We start from the raw sequence: 19,915 nt of genomic DNA on the forward strand, positions 1-19,915 counted from the left end.
GTGGTTGTAAATTCAGAATGTATCTGTTAGTATCTTGAAAGTATCATAAGCTGAATCTGACTTTGAATTCAAAGTCCAAAGGAGAGAAACTAGGCTTTTGTGTTGAGCTATATCACCCCAATGCCCATAGATATAAGGAGAGGCACGTTTATTTAATAACACGATTCACAATGGCATCTCAATGGGCTTTAACCAAGTAAAATAAACATGAGTGGGAGATTAAAACAACATGCAAAACAAATAGTTAACAAAGTAAAAACATCAGTTATGCTGAATCAGAAATAATGCACATCATACTAAGGCCTCTTAATGTCAATGTATTAACGATTTCCCCACAAACTTGGAAGATTTCGAAAATGTGTCCAAACTTTTGCTCCTCTGTGTCTTTTGGAGATCATTTTTTGATAAAAATCAAAGATTGTTTGGATGTCATTTAATGGACATACTGAAGTAATTTCAGCCACTCATGATGATTTAAGTTCTGTTTGTTGTTCAAAGAGAAGAAAACAAAAAAAAGTTCCATTTGGCATTTCAACAACAAAGGACATAATAACAAGAACATGGATGAGTGTAAATTACAATATGTAAGCACTAAGTTCCAATAAAAGCTATGTCCATACAACAAAACAAAACGAGTATTTATTATATTTGGCTTCTGGCTGTGCTTGAGTGTAAATCCAAATGCAGAGGGGAAAAAAAAGTTTTAAAATCAATGCACGTCACTATGGACATAGCCTCAGAAGAAGGATGCTCGTGAAATCAAGATGAGGGCCAATGTGATTTTTGTATTCAGGTGCACTGCTTCAAATATTGACTGCCTGATAACTCGTGATGCTCCTGTTCTCCTCAAATTCCAAGCAGGGGTGTATGGTACGAATGAAAGAGATTATTGATTTGGTCTGAATGAACCCTATGTGGTTACAAAGAGTTAAGCATACCACCCACCTGAACCCTTATTACCCCAACCCAAGCTTGACCAACTCAACTCAAGCTCGAAGGGAGAGAAAATGAAGAATAGAGAGAAAAAGACACTTCTGATCAAGTGAGAGGAACGAGGAGATGGGGGACAAGAACAGGACCCCCCTCCCCCACCCCCATCCTCTTTATATTTCCTGAAACAAAAAGAGCCCAATTAAGTCAGTTTGAGTTAAGGTCTTGTGTGTGTGGGGGCCAAACTGTGCTCCCAAACTACGAGTGTGTACGCAATAAATGGAAATAGGGGGGCAACGTACTGTAAGTTGTTGTGTGAGAGGGAGAGAGGAGGAGCAAGGTTTGTTGGGGTATGGGGGCGGGGGGGGCATTGATGTACTCTCCCTCTCTTTCCAGCCTAAGAGGGCCAAACTTGCTCTCAGCTCCTCGACGGGAGACGCTGAAATATTAATCGCCACGCTCCAGCCGCAGACTAGTGAACACAATCGCTTCAAACTCCCACCCTAATGAGTGTGTTCATGAATGGCTAATGTGCACAGATGGGGGGCTGATGACTGGATAGATCGCAACTGGGGAGGCGAGGTTGGGAGGGAGAGATGGGTGGGAGGAAAGGGAAATTTTGGTGGGGCGTGGTGGAGGTGGTGAGGGGCTGCCGAGGCGTGCCATGACCTTTTAAGAGCCTCCTGAAAACTTAATTAAGACTAGCCCTGCGCTACTCTCTCTCTCTCTCTTACTCCCTCTCATATACACACACACACACACACACACACACACAGACAAACACATTCACTCTCTCACGGGCTCGAGCTTGCATGCCTCCACATACCCACTCAATAAAAAAATTCTCTATGATCCGTCATATTCATCCTTTTTCTTCCAACTGCAGGTCAGTTGTTTACCCTGTTGCCCTTTGCACACACCCCATTGAGCTGTACAGAGTATAAAACTTCAAAATGACTCACACAAGCTTTTTATGAAGATGTCGATTTTTCTGTAATGTTAACAGACACATACATCCTGAGATAGACAGAAAGTAGACAAGAAAACTGTAGAGGCAGGTATGTCCTTCCTCACCCCCCACATGGATACAGCTCAGAAAGAGAAAGGAACAAATCCACCCCCCCCACACACACACACACACACACACACACACACACACACACACACACACACACACACACACACACACACACACACACACACACACACACACACACACACACAGAGGAGTTAAAGTTACATCTCACCGAAGGGTTGAATTCGAACTCAATCCTAACCTTCCTGCAACTCAGGGCGTGTAGGCCAAAACGCACTCTCAACTGGAGCTTGTTCTCCGGGAATGTTAATGCTTCACATACATCTTTTATGGCTGAATCTGACCTGTTCTGTCACCCCTGGGAATCTGGTTTTCCTAAGTATCTTCATCGTTGACAATTCTCCTCAGCATCGTTTCAAGCACTGACATCAGAAACATTTTAACAACATGTGGAGAGAGACAGGAAATGCGGGTTAACCACAACTTCCCAAGACTCTCCATTACCATAGAGGCCACCTCAGGATTAAGAGCAGCATACAGACGCATACAGACAAACATGCACACACATAAACAGACGTAAACTCACTGCATCTAATTAGAGGAGTAAGATGCTGTGACCTAATTCCTAACCTCTCCTCAGCAGTCAGGACTGGGGCCTCTGCTTGGATCGGGTGGATAATGGCGGGAAAGTATGGGAATGGAAAAATTTGGACAGCGGTAGACTAAATAGAAGGGCTTTTCTTAAATATCCTCAATCATAAGTCTATATTTGTGAGCCACACATTAGCACCATTTCACCAGAAGGACTTTCTACCCATGTCAAACCTAACCGGGAACAAATTTAACATCCATTACCAATGCATATAAGTTGTATATGTACTGTAGGTGACTGTGTTGTGTTGTAGGGATTCAGGTAACATATGGCAATATGGCAATATGCGACTGAACCACACAATTTGAGGTGACACTACTGTGCACAATGCAAGCAACAGCAGTACATTTTAAAATGCAACATCTTCTACAAATTAACCAACTTGAGACTATGCAGGTTTTAAATGGCGCAAACATATATCCACTGTCATTGAAAAAAAATGTTTTGTTTAGTTTATTTGTTGGTTATTAATTTGGGAATCTAGTCTTAGAGATAAAAAAAATCTCATCTGCCTTTTGGTACTTTGGAAACAGTTCAACTTATTGCTCGTGAAACCTTTAATAAAAAAAACAACTGAAATGTTGCCGTTTGCAGCTAATTAGCAAATTGTAATGCAAGGACAATATTATTGTCAGTGACAATATTAATTGCATTGAACATTTTCAGTTTCCCATAAAATAAAGTGAACATGCTGACAACAAGAATGCATTATTCTTTAATATTGTATGTGATGTGCTGAAGTACCCATTCTTTATCACATTCTGGAGATAAATCTGACTTGTTATTGATCAATCAAAAGCACCTTTAAACTAGACTCACCAAATAAAAAGGGAGGCTCCTATTTCTTTATACTACTTTTTCTTACCTGCCACTCAAATAGGATGATCCCATGCAAACCAGCAGCGCCACAGGCTGCTTTTCCTGAACTGACTTACAACTCACTCTAGGAATAAAAAGAGTAACTGTGAGAGGAATTAACCTTTTAGAGTGAACTGCATTTTCAGTGTTCAATGTACTTAAAAAAAAACAGAGTTCAAGAGAGATCCACAATTCCACTTTGCTTATAACAGAACACTTCAATGCATTTATCACCTTTTTGTCCAATTATGTTATCTAAGTTGCAAAATAGAGTGGATACTTGATGCTACTGGAACTGTGGAGACAAAATTATGCCTGCAGTTTTATGCAAACATTCTTGTGTCTCTTATGAGTAATACTGTACTTCAAAAACGATTTTATTCTATGTATTTGTAGTCTCAATTTCAAAATGCTTGCTTTCACAAATCCATTTTTCATCAAGCTCACACGTCAAAAGAGAGACTGGTAGCATCATTACTGAGCTGGCTGTACCTTGTGATTACCTCCATGGCCCACGTCCATCCATCACATCAAAATTCCTGAAGACAGATGCAGCTGGATGGAGGCATATTTACAGTATGTGCGTGACTTTGAGCGCCACTGATGGGTTCTACGTGTGTGTGTGTGTGTGTGTGTGTGTGTGTGTGTGTGCAGACAGACAGACAAATACACATCTGTCAGCATCTTTACATGAGCTGATACATGTATGTGAGAAAGAGCTACACCTCTGTATGTCATGAGTGTGTGTGTGCGTGTGTGCTTGCGAGTGTGTGTGTGTTTGTGTGTGTGTGTCACAGCACTCCTGGAAGGGGGGCTACAGCGTTTCCGCCTGAATGCTGCTGTCAGTGGGCATCACTCAGCCTGGCAGTGTGGCAGGACGCGGGGATCATTAGTGGACACGGAGGGAGCAAGAGAGGGAGCAGAATGGAGGAGGGTAAAGGAGTAAAGGGGAGAGAGGGGCACTGACTGTGCGAGTCAGGGCAGTGCGTCTTAATATCCGTCTTGAGAGCATTACACACACAGCAGTGCACTTTCCTCTCAGTCACGCAATGGCCCCACATATAAGACCCCCTCCTCTGTCATTTTCTCCCCTCTGTCACACTTCCTCCATCCCTCCATCTTTCCCCCTTTTTCACCCTGCATCTCTGACCCTCTCTGTCCCTCCCCATCTCTTGAGCCGTGCCCTCACTTAAGCACGGTGCGTTTGCTGCTTTTTATTTCCCCAGCTCCAGATTTATCCATCCTACTACTTCTCTTACATCTTTCCACTCCAGCCCATTTTCACCCACTCTGCGTCGCACAAATGGTCTTCGTCTTCCTCTTGCACTAAGCATAGTTGACCTATTCTTAACTGCAGCAAGGTAAAACAAGTGTTGTACACATGTGGGACATGAGCTCTTTTAACTTTCCCCCTTCCTCACACTTCGTCTTTGGTATGGTTCGTGCCAGCGCTTTACTCCTTTGAACCATCGGCTTATTCATTTGAACATTTACCTATCAATGCATCCATTCATGTGTCGCTTTGAGTGTCATATGTTTCACATCTGCTGCCATTTGTGTAACACTCCACCATCACTTCCTTCTCTCTCTTTATTCAGAGTGATCCCTCTGATCTCCTTCCATCCCTGCAGGTCTGTGACCTGTTCTACGATGCCCTATGCTGAATACCAGAATCAACATGCCTGACATTTAACAAACAGAACAGCTTCTACAAAGCTAACTGTGTTAGCACAAGTGCTAAATCTCCACTAGTTTGCTTACTCAGAGAAGGATTTCCAGGTTCAGAGATCCATCTGTTTGCACTGCTGTAGAAGCAGTCATCACACATAGATTAGGCCAATTCTGTAATACATTCGTCCCAGTGAAACAATTGTGAGCGGGGTTTTTGGCACCTGCTGTGAGTGTAGTTAAGCATTATAGTCCTGCTGATGACTACAGAACAATCTGGCCAGACGCCAGCTCTGATGGAAGATTGAAGGTTTTTGAATGGCAAGAAGTCAGAACTTAAACTGGCATGGAAGCACGTGCACAGGAATGTGTGACCAATCAAGAGCATCAGAGAACTTCTTACAGCTATAAGGCAAACAAAGCCACAGCATTGTTGATAGCCAAATAAAACTGTTGCTTGGATGCTGGTTATGTTAAGTAGTTGGCTGTAGTCTCATTAAAGATTTTCTTTTATCTTAGAATGTATCACCATTACAAACTATACACCTGCTATTGGAGTGATTTTGGATTTTATATAACTTTATATAACATATAACTGCAATAATTTAATATCAAATAATAGTTTCACTGGATAGCATCTGCAATACTGCAAAGTCATGAATCTCTATCGCTGCCAAAATGTAGGCCACTGACAGTTAGCAACAAGGTTTACAGGTACAAGCTACCCTGACGTGAAGATTTGAAGCTATTATCCGATAGGCTAATACAGTTTGTAAAGCAATGTCAGACTAAATGTAATCGGACGAAATAGACAATTAATCAAGGACCAATGTGAGGGCACTTTTGTCCCCAAGTTTATACATTAATTAGATAATCAATAGATTAATCCAAAAAGGGGAAAACTCCATTATTGGCAGCCCAGTAAAAAGAGGAATCATGCTTGGGTAATTTGGCAATTCCAAAGTAATTAGAGCTTCATGTTAACACATTGCTGTAAAACACTCCAAACCATGTCATTAAACATCTCTCGAACCTGTAGTTTCTCTCTCATAGGCAAGTAATGTCCCACCTTTATCCCACATCCTGAACAACTGACTTAAAGCTCACACATACAGAGCAGGAAGAAGAGCACAGTTTCTTAGTCTTGTATCTCTTTTCTCTTCTCTCGCTCTCTCGCTCGCTCGCTCTCTCTCTCTCTCTCTCTCACACACACACACACACACACGCACGCACACACGCACACACACACAATCACTATTCGTCTTGGATGAACTGCAACCTTTACCTAATCACCATTCCAGACACAGCCGTGGATATATACAAAGACAGTTCCCTTAACACACACACACACACACACACACACACACACACACACACACACACACACACACACACACACACACACACACACACACACACACACACACACACACACACACACACACACACACACACACACACACACACACACACACACACACACACACACACACACACACACACACACACACACACACACACACACACACACACACACACACAGAACCTTGACCCAAGCAGCATCTCCTCCAATGAACCTCTTGCACCTCCTCAGCACTCATCTAGATCTCTCCCAGGCTCTTAGGGCATGGATCACTAGTGAGGATTTAAGAAAAGACGTCTCTAAGCTGATTGCTGGAAGAGGGGGGGGTAAATTACCGTTGCACAACTGCGTTAGAAACCTTCTTGGCGAATGACATTCCTTATGTAATACATTACGTGTTTATATGTGTGTCGTGTGCATTCCCGAAATACCACTCCTCCAGCTGCAGCCCCTACTCCACTCCATTTACTCATTTTGCGCTAATTGAGGGATCTTTTTTCCGAAGCCGTTATTGCGTGCATTTAATTATTTATTTTGACGGGAAGCAATCTGGTGGCTACTGAAGAGATTGTGAATGCACGTGTCTGTGTGTGTTTAAGAAAGTGAGAGCGACAGAGAGAAGGGGCAAGACTAGGTCAGGGTAACTTTTGTGGCGTAAATGTGTGTGAAGGCAGAGCTGCAGTGAGCTAACCTTACCGTATGTCTGTGGGGCTTTGCATGTATGAACAGTACATAAGAAATTCTCTGTGTGTGTGCATGTGTGTTGCATCTCGGAGTGCACGGCTTCCTGAGTGCAACCGGAGTGCACTAATGGACGCACACTTGAGCTGAAGTGTGCAGAGTGTAGCTGAAGTGCAGCCAAGTCTGGCTTCCAGTCCTGCTTGGGAGCCCTATAATCTACTCTCTTACTATTCTAGCTCCTTTCTCTCTCCCTCTCTATTTTCCCCACTTCCCCCTCGTTGTCATTCTATCTCGGTCTTTCTATCAATTTAATATTTTCATCCCATCTTCATTGACTGCGTCGGCTGGTCTCCCCACTGTCTACCCTATTAAATCTCTTTATTTTGGTTTTGAGAACGAAGACACAGATCAGCATCCTCTCTGGCTGGATGTGGACACTCTTCTTTCTACTTTGCCACCCCCCTCCTCCTCCTCCCCCCCTGCTGTGCAGCGAAGAGAATGAAATAAGGGAAGATGACATGCAACCACCAGTAGTCTTGACCTTTATCAAGCTCCGGTGCCTGAGGCAGGGTGAATGAGACATTAAGAAAATGACTGAGCATTATTAACCCCTACTTACTTACACACGCACACGCACACGCACACACACACACACACACACACACACACACACACACACACACACACTCACACACACACACACACACACACACACACACACACACACACACACACACACACACACACACACACACACACACACACGTGGCACACTGTCTGCTCTGCTTTAATGCTTATTTCCTTGGCTGGCACTGTTCTGACAGTTGCAGATAAACTGGGTGAAACACTTATGCATTCTGTGTCACGTCACTTTAGAAAAAAAAAAAAAAGAAAAGAATGGAAAGACCGGCCCGGCCCTGCCAGCTCGGATTGTTTAACTGTGATTGATCCCTCGTTGAGCTCCAGCTTCCCAGCACTCCTGTGAATGCCAAGTCCTGCAGAGAATTGATGCTTCATTATAAACCTACCGCACAACTTCTTCAAATGATGCATCAGCCTCTGAGGGAAAAGCTGGACCTGCGAGGGCCAGATGTTAACCCTGACGGCTGCAGCACCCCACCAAGCTGTACCTCTAATGATAAATCATTTCCCTCTCTCTCTCTCTTCTTCTTCTGTCTTTCTCTTTTTAGCCCGTGTGCACGCGAGAGCGACTGGCGCATGTGTGGCCGTCCCTCTACTCAAGTCAATCAATGAGCAGAGACAATTCCCCGAGTGACATTTACAGAGAAGAAAGAGAGCCATTTATCACTTTAGTTTTGGGATAATAAAAGAATGACTGAATGAGCCAGTGCGCGTGTGTGTGTGTGTGTGTGTGTGTGTGTGTGTGTGTGTGTGTCTGTGTGTCTGTGTGTCTGTGTGTGTGTGTGTGTGTGTGTGTGCGTGTGTGTGTGTGTGTGTGTGCGCGAGGGAGAGAGCAGACGAGAGAGAAAGAGAGAGCTAAAGATGAAAAGGGGATTTCAAAAGCACATGAAAGGAGCAGGAGAAATGAGCGAGGGAAGAGGGAAATGAGTGATAAAAAGGGCTACTTTGTGGGGAGGACTGCGAGTGTGAAATAGAACAAGTGACGAAGAGGCCGTGAGTGACTGACAGTGAGAAAGAGAGCACGAGAAAAAAGGGTATGAAAAAAATGCCCGGGGTACGGAAGGAAAAAAAAAAAAAAAAGGCAAATAGGCAAATAGACAGAGAAGGGGATAGAAAAGAAAGCTCCCGGCACCAAGAGAAAGGGGGAGATAGAGATGAAAAAAGGACGAAGAGAAAACGGGGGAGAGAAGACAGAGCGAGGCAGACGTGCTGGGTTCATTCAGGGCTATGAGCAGACTCAGAGTTCAGACCTCACACGGTCAGCATACTAAACGCCAGACCCAGTGTCCTGACCCAGATTCATGCCAGTGACATACAAATCCAGTTGGGGAGGGAAGAATCCCCCCCCCCCTCCACCCGTACAATCATATACCTCCCATCAAACGCTCAAAAACAGACCCCTTCCCCCCCTTCAATCCCAGCTGGTCTCACAGTCACCTCCCAACCCGAAAAACCTCGCCCCGATCCTGTATAACCTCCCCACACATATGCTGGCTCCCACACTGATTTACTCACACATGGCTCATTTTACACGTATACAAATGTACACATCCAGGCAAAACCACACATGCAAAGGAGGTTTCCCTCCAAGGTCAGTTTCCTCTTTTTAGCTCTGGTGTGCAGATAGGACAGTTCTGCAGGATTGCCTGACCAGCCACTACCTGAGGTGACCTCCACAAATGCATCCATCAGCTGTGGGTGAAATATATCCACTAGCCATTAGCATAACAAGGATCTTCCTTAAACATAACTCTTGCGTTGCTCCTTCTACCTGCTGTCCTCTTTTTTTTTCTATCCACCTGCCCCAATCAGTCAACTTTAACTACATTTCCCTTTTGTGAGGCAGCTCCCTCCATCACTCGCCAGAGCCGCTAAGCTCAGGTAAACTGATCGACGGCCCTTACACGCTTCACTTTTCCCCCTCCCACAATCCCTTTGGCTCATGAGAAGAGGTTGATGGACAGGGGAAGAGGAGGGAGGGGACCCTGCACGTGGCTGCCGGGAACGGGTCCGTAGATGGAGCACTTGTGAGATACACCGTTTAGCTTGGTGTACATCATCTCTATTTCTCAGGGACAGCAATGGCAATATGCGTGCACATAAACACACATTTACACACATGCACAGGGCCATCAATCCCCTTGCATACAGGAAGAGATATCCGACGAAGAGAAAAATTGAATTAGGAAATATGGGCACCATGATTTGTGGGAAGTCAGCTTTGTGGCCGGGAGAGAAATACAGCTTAGAGCGTACTTCATCTTCCAACGGGAGCAAAAGAGGAAGAAGCATCTGTGTTGTTTATCTAAAGCCCCCATCTAGTAACAATGACTTGATTTGAAATATTCATATACATGTATGACAAGATCAGGCCCATTATGTTGCTCTCTTGGTGGGGCTCCACTGAATGGACTGAAAGGAAACCCATCAGTCAGTGTAAATAATCAGGACAAGATGCATTACATAAGCCTATAGATGGTCATGAAGAGGAGTATTATTGTAGCCTCATATCAATCATGGTAACACACGCTGTAGGGTGTCATCAGTATGATAATATGCTATAGGCTATTTCAAGGATAAACCCGCCATTATAATAATTCACGAGGCACATAACCAAAACAAAACACATTAGGCTTTGTGTAGGGTGCATCATCAGAGGGCATTATACGGTTAATGTTGCAGATGGATCTGATCATAACCTACACAATAAGGAACGCTTATCCTTGTCAAATGAGGTTAGTTTTTGAATATTTAATGAGTCATTGTCCCTGAAAACTTCCGCAAAATGTAAAGATGGCGTCTCACAGTAGCTATTTTGTCCAACCAGAAGTCCAAAAATGAAAAATCGTCAATTAATTATTAATACAAAACAAACAACAACAAGGAAACTGCTCATCTGAGCTGTTGCAAATGTTTTGCATTCATCTCTGACTGAACTCATGAATCGATCATTAAAATGATTGATGAAACATTTTTCAGTGCTACAATTAATCCACTTTTTGTTTTAGCTCTACCACAGCATCCCGCAGATTGCGTCTTTGTTGGCCAACAAAACAAAACATTCCAGAGCAATGCCCAAACAGTGCACGGTCTGTTTCCAATCACGAATATATGAGCCATATCTTTAAGTACAAATAAATAGCACGTTCATAGTACAGTATGTTACAGCTATTAAGGTGTACTCCTAATACTGCATAGGTTAGCCTGAGGCTGTCTCGCTGTGATGGGGTGAGTACTGGAGACGGAGCAGAAAAGAGCCGAGCAGGCCCTGTAGTGGAGGGGGAAAAGACAGAGAGAGTCGACCCAGCGTGACTACCGCCTGCCTGAGTGGAGCAGCCTGCCTGCAATTAAGGTGGAATCAGGGAGAAATCTGCACTGCCTTGATAATGAGCCTCGTCTGAATTATTAACGAGAGCTGTTCCCCCGGGACCTGGGCTCCCACTGAGCCCATCAACCCCTCCTAACACACCCACATGCACACGCGCACACACATGCACGCACGCATCCACACAGACCGATACTGGGGGGGGGAAAAAAGAGAGAAACACAGGCACACACACACACACGCATACAACAATCACACATTCTGCACATTGACACAGATGAGCAACAAGCATGCTGCCACAACAACAACAAAAAAAAATGTGCACCACAAGGGCCGACACATTTTATTCACACGCTGCTTGCTGAAGTGAATATCTTCGGCCATTTACAACATTGATGATGCAAACAACATTTCTGCAGGACAAAATAACTTCATCCGATCGAAACTGACAGACTCCTCTCTATATGAGCACAAGCTGCTTTAAAATAAGACTGACATGAACTTGGAAAATGACAACTACCTTACCCATCTAAATGACCCTTTTAGATGTGTTGAATCTGTTCATTCAGTTTCCTTTACAAATCAAGCATGAGTAATAAAATAGGGCATTTTCTCAGCTGCAATACATTGACAAAACAGCGTACTGAGCTATTTCATTTCTAAGATGTAGGCTGGCTATTAGATGATGACTCATTTATTGCCTATTAGTCATTTTGGAAAGTATTAATGCTTGTGAATGAAAAATGTATTCTAGTAGTGAAACACTTAAAAGCAGAATATAAGGGGGAAAAAGCATTTTATTAGAAGAACTTAAAGTCACTGATGAGCAGAATCAGAATCACTTGTTTAGTCCCTTGGAGCAAATTTGGCCAGAGGGCAACTTTTACCCCCTTGTTATTGAAACGTGGGTGTTGTGGTTTTATGCCTGGAGCTCAGTGTGAATCCAGCATCTCTTAAAATATGTGATGTGTTCTGATCTGATCACCCAGCATTGGTGCAAAACTCCCTTTATCGAATATCCATGACATGGAAAACAGCCTCTGAGGGAAACACACATCAAGTTCTGTCCCTGAAGCTGTGAACCGTTTCGCCCTCCCCAAAAAAAGCAACAAAAAAAAAGCAGTCACTTACAAAACAGAGCCACGCCTTCTGCGCGAGCCAATCGGCGCCAGTCAGGATGGTTTCAAAACAAATTGGACAGCAAAAACAGCACCATGGAAAGTTGCTTCCGCTTCTAGGTCAGCCCCCTCCTCTACACTAAACTTGGTTCACCCCACCCAAGAACAGAGTGTTCCTCCATGGGTGGTTTGAGGAGGCAAAAGAGTGTTGTGTCTTGTGTATATGTGTGTTAGTATGCATGAGCCAGAGGGGGAAGCATCACCCTAAAAAAAAGTGCACTGGGAAAAGAATGGTAATTTCCCCATGCTTCACTATGCTTCTTCAGTTTAGGAACTGAAAGGAGGATTTAATATTCTGAGAAATGTCACCAAACTGCTGTGAAAAGTCGAATAAAATAGCAGAACCATGGGTAATACGCTTGGTAAGTTCAGTTCAGCTGAGAAGAACATCCAAATTAGTTCAACCCTGTCGAATTGGGAACTTGACGGTCTCATTCCCCCTTGTATTCTGCACCAAAAGACCAAGTAGCTGAGAGGAGTTGAGCTGGGGAAAATCCAGCATCGGTATCCTATTATCTCAGAGATAATGTGAGATATGAGATTTCTCTTAGATAAGAGGAGGCACGCTGCTTAAGGCGGTCTGGATCACTGGCAGGAGAGTGCTAAAGCTCAAAATCCTGACGCCATAGAAAGACTCTTCACCTCAATTGGCCCTTGAAACCACAGAGACAGAAAAAATGTATAGAATGTCTTATAGATGGATGGAGCGTATAAAGAGAAAAGCTGCGAGATTAAAGATGTGATAACATTGGTGTCTTCAAGATGGAGTGATAAAAGAAAGCAGAGTAATATCAAAGGCAGAATTATATTGTTTTTCATATTACTGTCTCCTGATTGCTGTCTCCCGTATTTGAATGCATGCCCATGCTTTGGTAATTTGCATGTACATTAATCATTTTCTGAGAGAAATGAACTGCCACGGCTGCCTGAAGGCTGCAGGGGGAAAGGCAGCGAGAGCGGTCTTCTTGGCACCACACACCAGACTCAACCTCAATATACTGCCTGAACCCAACCTGGCTCCGGCTGCACAAGCCAAGGGGAGATGTAAGGTGCTCATAATCCTACACCGTAAATCTGTCCAGCATGCATCATATGCTCTCATTTTCTGAGTGTGTAAGTGTGTGCGTGTGTGTGTGTGTGTGTGTGTGTGTGTCGCACTCTCAAATTACTCTGCTCCCCTGAGCCAAGGCGGAGGATAAAATATGAATCAGCTGAAGTCTAGGATGGTTTCCAGTCTCTTCAGACTCCCCAGCCATCATCAAGCGACACAAGCATTCCTACATACACATACACTCAAGCTACTCTACACACTCGGAATGTTTCAAGTCTCTTCACTTCATGTTAAGCTTCTGTCAAATACACTCTCTGCTGCACATTTGACATTCATATCCCCAATATCTGACAAGTGTCTCACTTCTGCAGCGACAGGAACCAAAGCATGGAGACAGAATTCAGAGAATCTGTTTGATCTTTACCTATAAATCAAATAGATAAAGCGATATGATCCACCACTGTTATAAAAATGTGAGGACAAGGCTTGCCCGCCCACATCTCTTCTTTCTATTTTGTAACATGCTGTTGTTTTTAAGGCTCCTCACACATTTATTTTGCTCCATCTCCCTGGTTTGTTGCCAATGAAGTAAGCCCCTCGACCCTTTGCCCTGCTGGCCCGGTGCAGACCACTATGTAAAGACACTTTATAAATAACAGTCTGGTTGCTTTGGATTAAAGTGTCTGAGTGATTCCCTGGCACCCTTGCCAACTTGCTGCAAAATCCCCTGGCCTCGGACCGCCCCCAGTACTGGAAAAAGCCCTGAATTGTAAGATTATAGAGGAACAACTATGTGTTGTCCATTGAAGCATTGAAGCACGCAGAAACACCACATACCTGCAGCTAAGTAGCATTTGCATGCATCTACACAATATAATGGGACAATATTATAAAGGCATTTATTGCACATTTCAGTAATTCTATGCGTAATATACTGAAAGAGTGGGCATATTTTGTATTTTTGCATCCCATGCTGACATAATATACTCCAAAACCTCACGCATGTGTAACAACAGCCTCATCTAACCCCCTTGAAGTTAATAAACTTGAGGGCGCCTACAGGGCAATCCCAACACCAAGTTCCCTTTAAACCCCACCATTAGAGGCATTATGAAGTCTAGAGCAAGACTACGCACCATTCTCTGCAGTGACATGCTGTCAGGCCAATGAGCAGGCCCAAACACACATGCCTATAGAAGTAGACAGCCCCTCCCCCTGCATTAGGGCCCCACAAAGACACATAGAAACACACACAGAGCACCACCAACCCTGACACTTAGTTGCAATTGACATGTGCTTCTCTCATGCACAGACTCAGGATTCCTTCATTCGTGGCACTGAGATATTTTACAACAAAGACGTAAAAAAAAAAAAAAAAAAGAACCACATGGTGCTTCAAAATGTGTCACTGATTCAAGTCCAGCTTCCTGTGACTTGCTTTGTAGGATGAGCTTATTTGCAGGACACTTGAAGATAAAGGCCAGCAACCTTGTGCCAGTGTCTCGCACCACAGTGGAAAGTGTAATCAGGTTCTAAAGTACACAATAAGACGTAACAACGCTTCATTAAGAAGCTGATTAAGAAGCCATGACCTCAGAATGCGGCATCCTTCCTAGAAGTCAGAGGCCATTAGGTATTTATAGGAGCTTAATGGTACCACCTCGATGTACGGCCTGTCTGGAATCTGTCATCAAGCCAGAATCACATCTCTTTTGATCCCCACAGCAGCATCATTTACAACACACAATGAGCTCTTCAAAAATCCTTACCTCGAACTACCACATATACTCAGGGTTGGAGAAAGTTTCTCAAGAGGGTTCCTTTGCTTTAAGTCGGTCATCCCCCGCACATCACCACCACCCCCAGTCACAACCCTCCGCCAGCCCACCTCCTACGCAATCTGCCAAGCCATACCACTTAATTTCATTTTATTTCATCAGCAGCTTACCAACAATTCTTTTATGTGTTTTTTCCTTCCCCTGTCATAACAGAATAAAGCAGCCTGTTTTGCATCAAATGATGACTTCGTGCATAGCATTGTTGATTGAGATGAAAACATCTTGGATGATACAAGGAGGGTTTTCCAGCTCCAATGGCTGCTGTCAAACATTATTGCTGGATATGGTATTTAAAATTACAAGTACCAGGGTGGAACCTGTTGTATGCGTGATGTAAACTTGTGTCCTAAAGGTTTATGGCATAAACCTGAATATGTATGAAATTATTGCAGAAGTTTTATGGACCCTTTTCCTTAATCTTCAGTGTGTAATCACCGTGATTCAATGTCAAAGTTAAATGAAAAAATGGGTGAAATTCTTGTTGTCTGTCCAATTTCCCGCTAAAATACAATGGTCACATCAACAGGTCAGGAACACAATTGTGTTGTTTATTTTTCCACAATAGTTCATTCTAATATTGAAAGGGTGATGGCAATGATTATTGTAGCTGCATGTGTCCAGTGATTTTGCAGCAGTGTGTGAAATCCTGTTTAGACAAAGATGTTATTTCAACTAGTTGGATTTTTTGTACAAATTAGCATTGACAGTATTCGGTGCTTTATGGGGCTTGTGGGGTTACCAAGAAGGCTCAGAGACATCGAAACCAGAGTAATTTGAAATATCACCAACAGAAGAAGAGAAAAGATGACAGTGCATGTAGTTGGGCTTGTAGCTCTAACGACCTATAGACAAAAAACCCTGGATCCTAATTTAGTTGTTTTATCTGACCGGAGTAAGGGATTGCTGAATTGTTGGTGACTATAGGTGAAGTGCATCAAACTTATCGACCAGTAAACGTGAGCTTGAATCTAGATCTACCCTTGATAAAATCATTTAAGCAATATTAGAAAAACTGTAAGAACTGTCCCTTTTGAACATCTTTTCAACTTCTTGTCATTGGGAAAATCAAAATTGGGTCATGAAATCTACAGGGTTTTTTTTTCATTATTTAAAATCCAGCTCAATCAAACAGGATTTTCATTTTACAAGCCATGCTCATTTACAAGTTTAAGTTTGTTGCTGTAGGCATTTATAATAGGGTTTTCATCTGCTGCTTTAATGTATAGTACATCCATCTGCTATACAGTATGTTTTTCTCCTTTAAGAGACATGTGACTCCTGACTGAATGTTTACATTACCATTCCGTTCCTGACCAAATACCAGGTCAGCCCTATTCCTGACAGTAAGCGGCCCAGTCATTACCTGGAATGGGCCCCATGTCTCGACTGTGGCCTGAAATAGCCCGGGACTGCCTCCACCGACTGACCCCCTCCTAATTGGCAGTTTCACAAATAGCAGACTGAGACTTTGGCACTAAAGATAAAGAGGCCTAAGGGTTCGAGACTCCTGATGCAAGTGCAGAGCTAATGAAGCAAAGTCTACCTGGAGACACACCTTGGCAGGGTTAAGTTTAATGGGACAGGCTTAAGATGTCAGTCAGGTGCTTGTGATGATTGCCAAGGCCAACTGAGGAGACTCGACTCCAAGAGTTTGTGTTATGCAACGGCACAAAACAAGTCCTGACAACAGAATGAAGTCAAAAATGTGTTCTGTTGGACACATGCCAATAATGTGCTCTATATGAATGACATGCTTATATAGTTCTGGATTTGCAGAAATCATGTGATACAAAATCAATAGTTCTTCCTCTAAATATGTAAGTGTTAATGGTCTTGTCATTGTGGTTTTATTCTGTGCAATTGAAAGATATTTTTAAATCTTGTACTATTGTCTTTTTGAAAGAAACAAGGTATGACATATTCACCACTCCAGTGTATAGGGTAAATAGACTTACATGAAACAGCCTGACTTTTCACACATCGTCTTGGACAGGAGTCTTAAGGTGCAAATTTAACATCTAATCCTAGGGCCTCTGGTTCAGCAAAGGTGCACCATGAGGACATGCCCTTCTGCCCCTGCTAATCTCTCTGCTCCTTCTCCCGTCCTCAAATGGCCATAATGAATAGAAACAAGATGAGGCTGGGAATAGCGGCTGATAACATGGGCAGATGTCCAGGAGGTTACTCTAGGCTCTCAGCCAGACAAGCAGTTGTGGTCGACTGTGGTCAGTTGTGAAAAACCCCTTCTGAATATTTACATTGTGGACAGCTGACCTGTGCTCTCCAACAAGTGTCTGTCTGTTGATTCTGATTCAAGCTCGATTCATAAGTAAACTTGAAAAAGAGATAAATCAATAATTTGTTTCTTTCTTTGGCAGCCACATTTATTCACAGCAGATGCGGAAATTAATCAGTAAGCAGTGGTGCTGAGTGGATTTCATGCACAACTACAGACGCTGCTGTCCATTATGAGCCATGAGTCGTGTTACACACACAGTGAGTGACTCCACTCCAGTCTATTACATTCTGCCATCAATGATCTATTAGAATGACAGGCGGCAGTAATGAACTAAGACAAGATAACGCATGGCACCATTCATGCGTAACAGACACGGAATCCCTCGGTGACATGTGTATGGCACGAGGGGCGAAAAACGCATAATGGCTTAGTGAATAGGAATAATACTCAATATTATCTCTTGACACTTTGTGATTAACTGCTCAAATAAAACGTATTGCTGCTCTGTGCGTTTAATTCCTTACCTTCCAGCCAGCTGAGCTGTTACTGTCGCCCTTATCCTTGAAATAGGGCACATAACGGACCATCCAGTCGTATATCTGTGACAGCGTGAGTCTCTTTTCAGGGGTGCTCTCAATGGCGCGGGTAATGAGATCCGCGTAGGACTGGTTTCCCCACGCGTTCCGCCGCGAGGATTTGGCTTTGCGCAGCGGTCCGGTCACATCGAGCGCTGCGCCAGCCAGGCATGGGTGCGTCGCGCCTGTGGGTGCTGGGGCGCCGGCTGGATGCTTCAGCTCTACCGGCGTTCCACCCACGAGCCCCGCTCTGCAAGCCGGGACGTCCTCTGGTTCCACCTTGATGTTGACCAGCGGGAGACCCCCGTTGACCTCGTGTCCACCAGGGAAGTCCTCCGGGCAAGGCAGCGGCCAGGTGCACGAGCGAGGCCGGCTTTGCGGCTCGAAATCCGAATCAACCTGATGAGCATCTAGTTCGTCGTCCTCCATCATCAACATTTACCCTTCAGTTGAAAAATGGAATAAATAAAAGGAACAGCAAGGGAGGAAAATACCTCCACGGTGCCAGTATCCCACTGTTTGTTGTATATTTCACGTGGAATTCACGTCACAAATCGCCTTGTGTTTTTGCTATTAAGCTTCCAGTCTGGATCAATAAGAGGCAATTCAACAGAGTAAGAGGATCATGATGAACAAAAGCGAAATCACAGCCTCGCGTGGAGAGATAAGAGAAGTAATAAAAGTAATAGTAATTTTTCGTCCATTTTACCTGAAATATAATATCAAATGTTGATTAATATGCGTCTCATTCAACTGCCCACATCACCTCAAGTCAGTCAGCCAGTCTCAAACGCGTGTCTGAGCCAGTCATGGGGGCATTTCAATCCAGTGGCAGCAACAGATGATATCTCAGATAAGGAGCGTATTGGAAAAGCAGTCGTCGATAAATCCTCCACAAGACAACAGGAAGAATAGAAAGAGAGTAGCTGGGGGAAAAAATCACCAATGCTGTGTAGAGAGCATCCACTGAGGCGATAATGCGTGATTACCGTGAATTATTAAATCTTCCAGTCTGCACGGATTAAACTGGCAGCGGCACATTCAAGTCCATTCAGCCCGAACAGCACCCAACTGTCTGCAATTATAATGAAGAGGCGTGCGCATGTGACACATCGATAAATTCCTAGTCTGAAAAATATGGAGAAGAAGAAAAAAATAGTCCGGGATTCAAATATCGTATCCACTTGTCAGGTTGATAGAGCTGGCTTTTATCACTCCTCCTATTGCTTCCTTCTATCCCCCTTGCCTTTCCCCACTCGCTCAGATCCCACACATGTTCTCATTTGCTTACAACTCGTTCCGTCGATGTGAACCGAGGATGACGCGCCGGCGCTGTAGTGGAGATGCTGCCAATTGGAGTGCGCTCGCGAAATCAATACTCTCCGAACATGATTACAGCGAAACCCTAAACTCTCCCCCTCTCCCTCGCGCTCACTTCGCCATCTCATATAAACTACAAGGGGAAACGCAGAAATTCTTAATCAAAAGTCTGTATAATGATTTTTTTTCCTGAACGTCACAGGGCGCTTTGTGTACCAGCCTTCACGTCAGATTGAAACGAGACAATGTGAAGTCTACACGTGGGTAAATTCATGCATAATCTCCAACAGGATTTGTGGTCTTTTAAAAATAGTGTCTAATCCTTTTTTTTTGTGCGTAATAATTTGTCCCGTGCAACGTGCTCAATGTCCAAATGATCTCCTGGGAGACTTCACGGTGAGCAGGCAGGAGGAGGTGTCACCTCTACTGATTATTTTCGGGCAATAACTCAGTGAGTGTAATTTTATGTGGCGATTAGACAGATTTAGTTTAGATTTGGAGAGATTAGGTAACCCTAGATTTTAATCCGAGGGGAGGCAGGTGAAAGGGGGCTTTTCAG

The 19,915-nt window shown here is 43.7% G+C and overlaps 1 protein-coding gene across 1 annotated transcript in view; it reads right to left on the reverse strand.

Moving 5' to 3' along the window:
* The window catches only part of LOC306823564 (forkhead box protein O6-like), a 31,753-nt gene extending 12,346 nt beyond the window's left edge, over nt 1-19,407 (reverse strand). Inside the window, exon 1 of the mRNA XM_079343165.1 lies at nt 17,986-19,407. Within this exon, the coding sequence (XP_079199291.1) occupies nt 17,986-18,474 (489 nt within the window). The 5' untranslated portion in view covers nt 18,475-19,407. The remainder of the gene's footprint in view (nt 1-17,985) is intronic.
* Between the last annotated feature and the right edge of the window lie 508 nt (nt 19,408-19,915).

Source organism: Symphodus melops (genome assembly GCF_947650265.1).
Source record: "Symphodus melops genome assembly, chromosome: 5".
NCBI classification, from domain to species: Eukaryota; Metazoa; Chordata; class Actinopteri; order Labriformes; family Labridae; genus Symphodus; species Symphodus melops.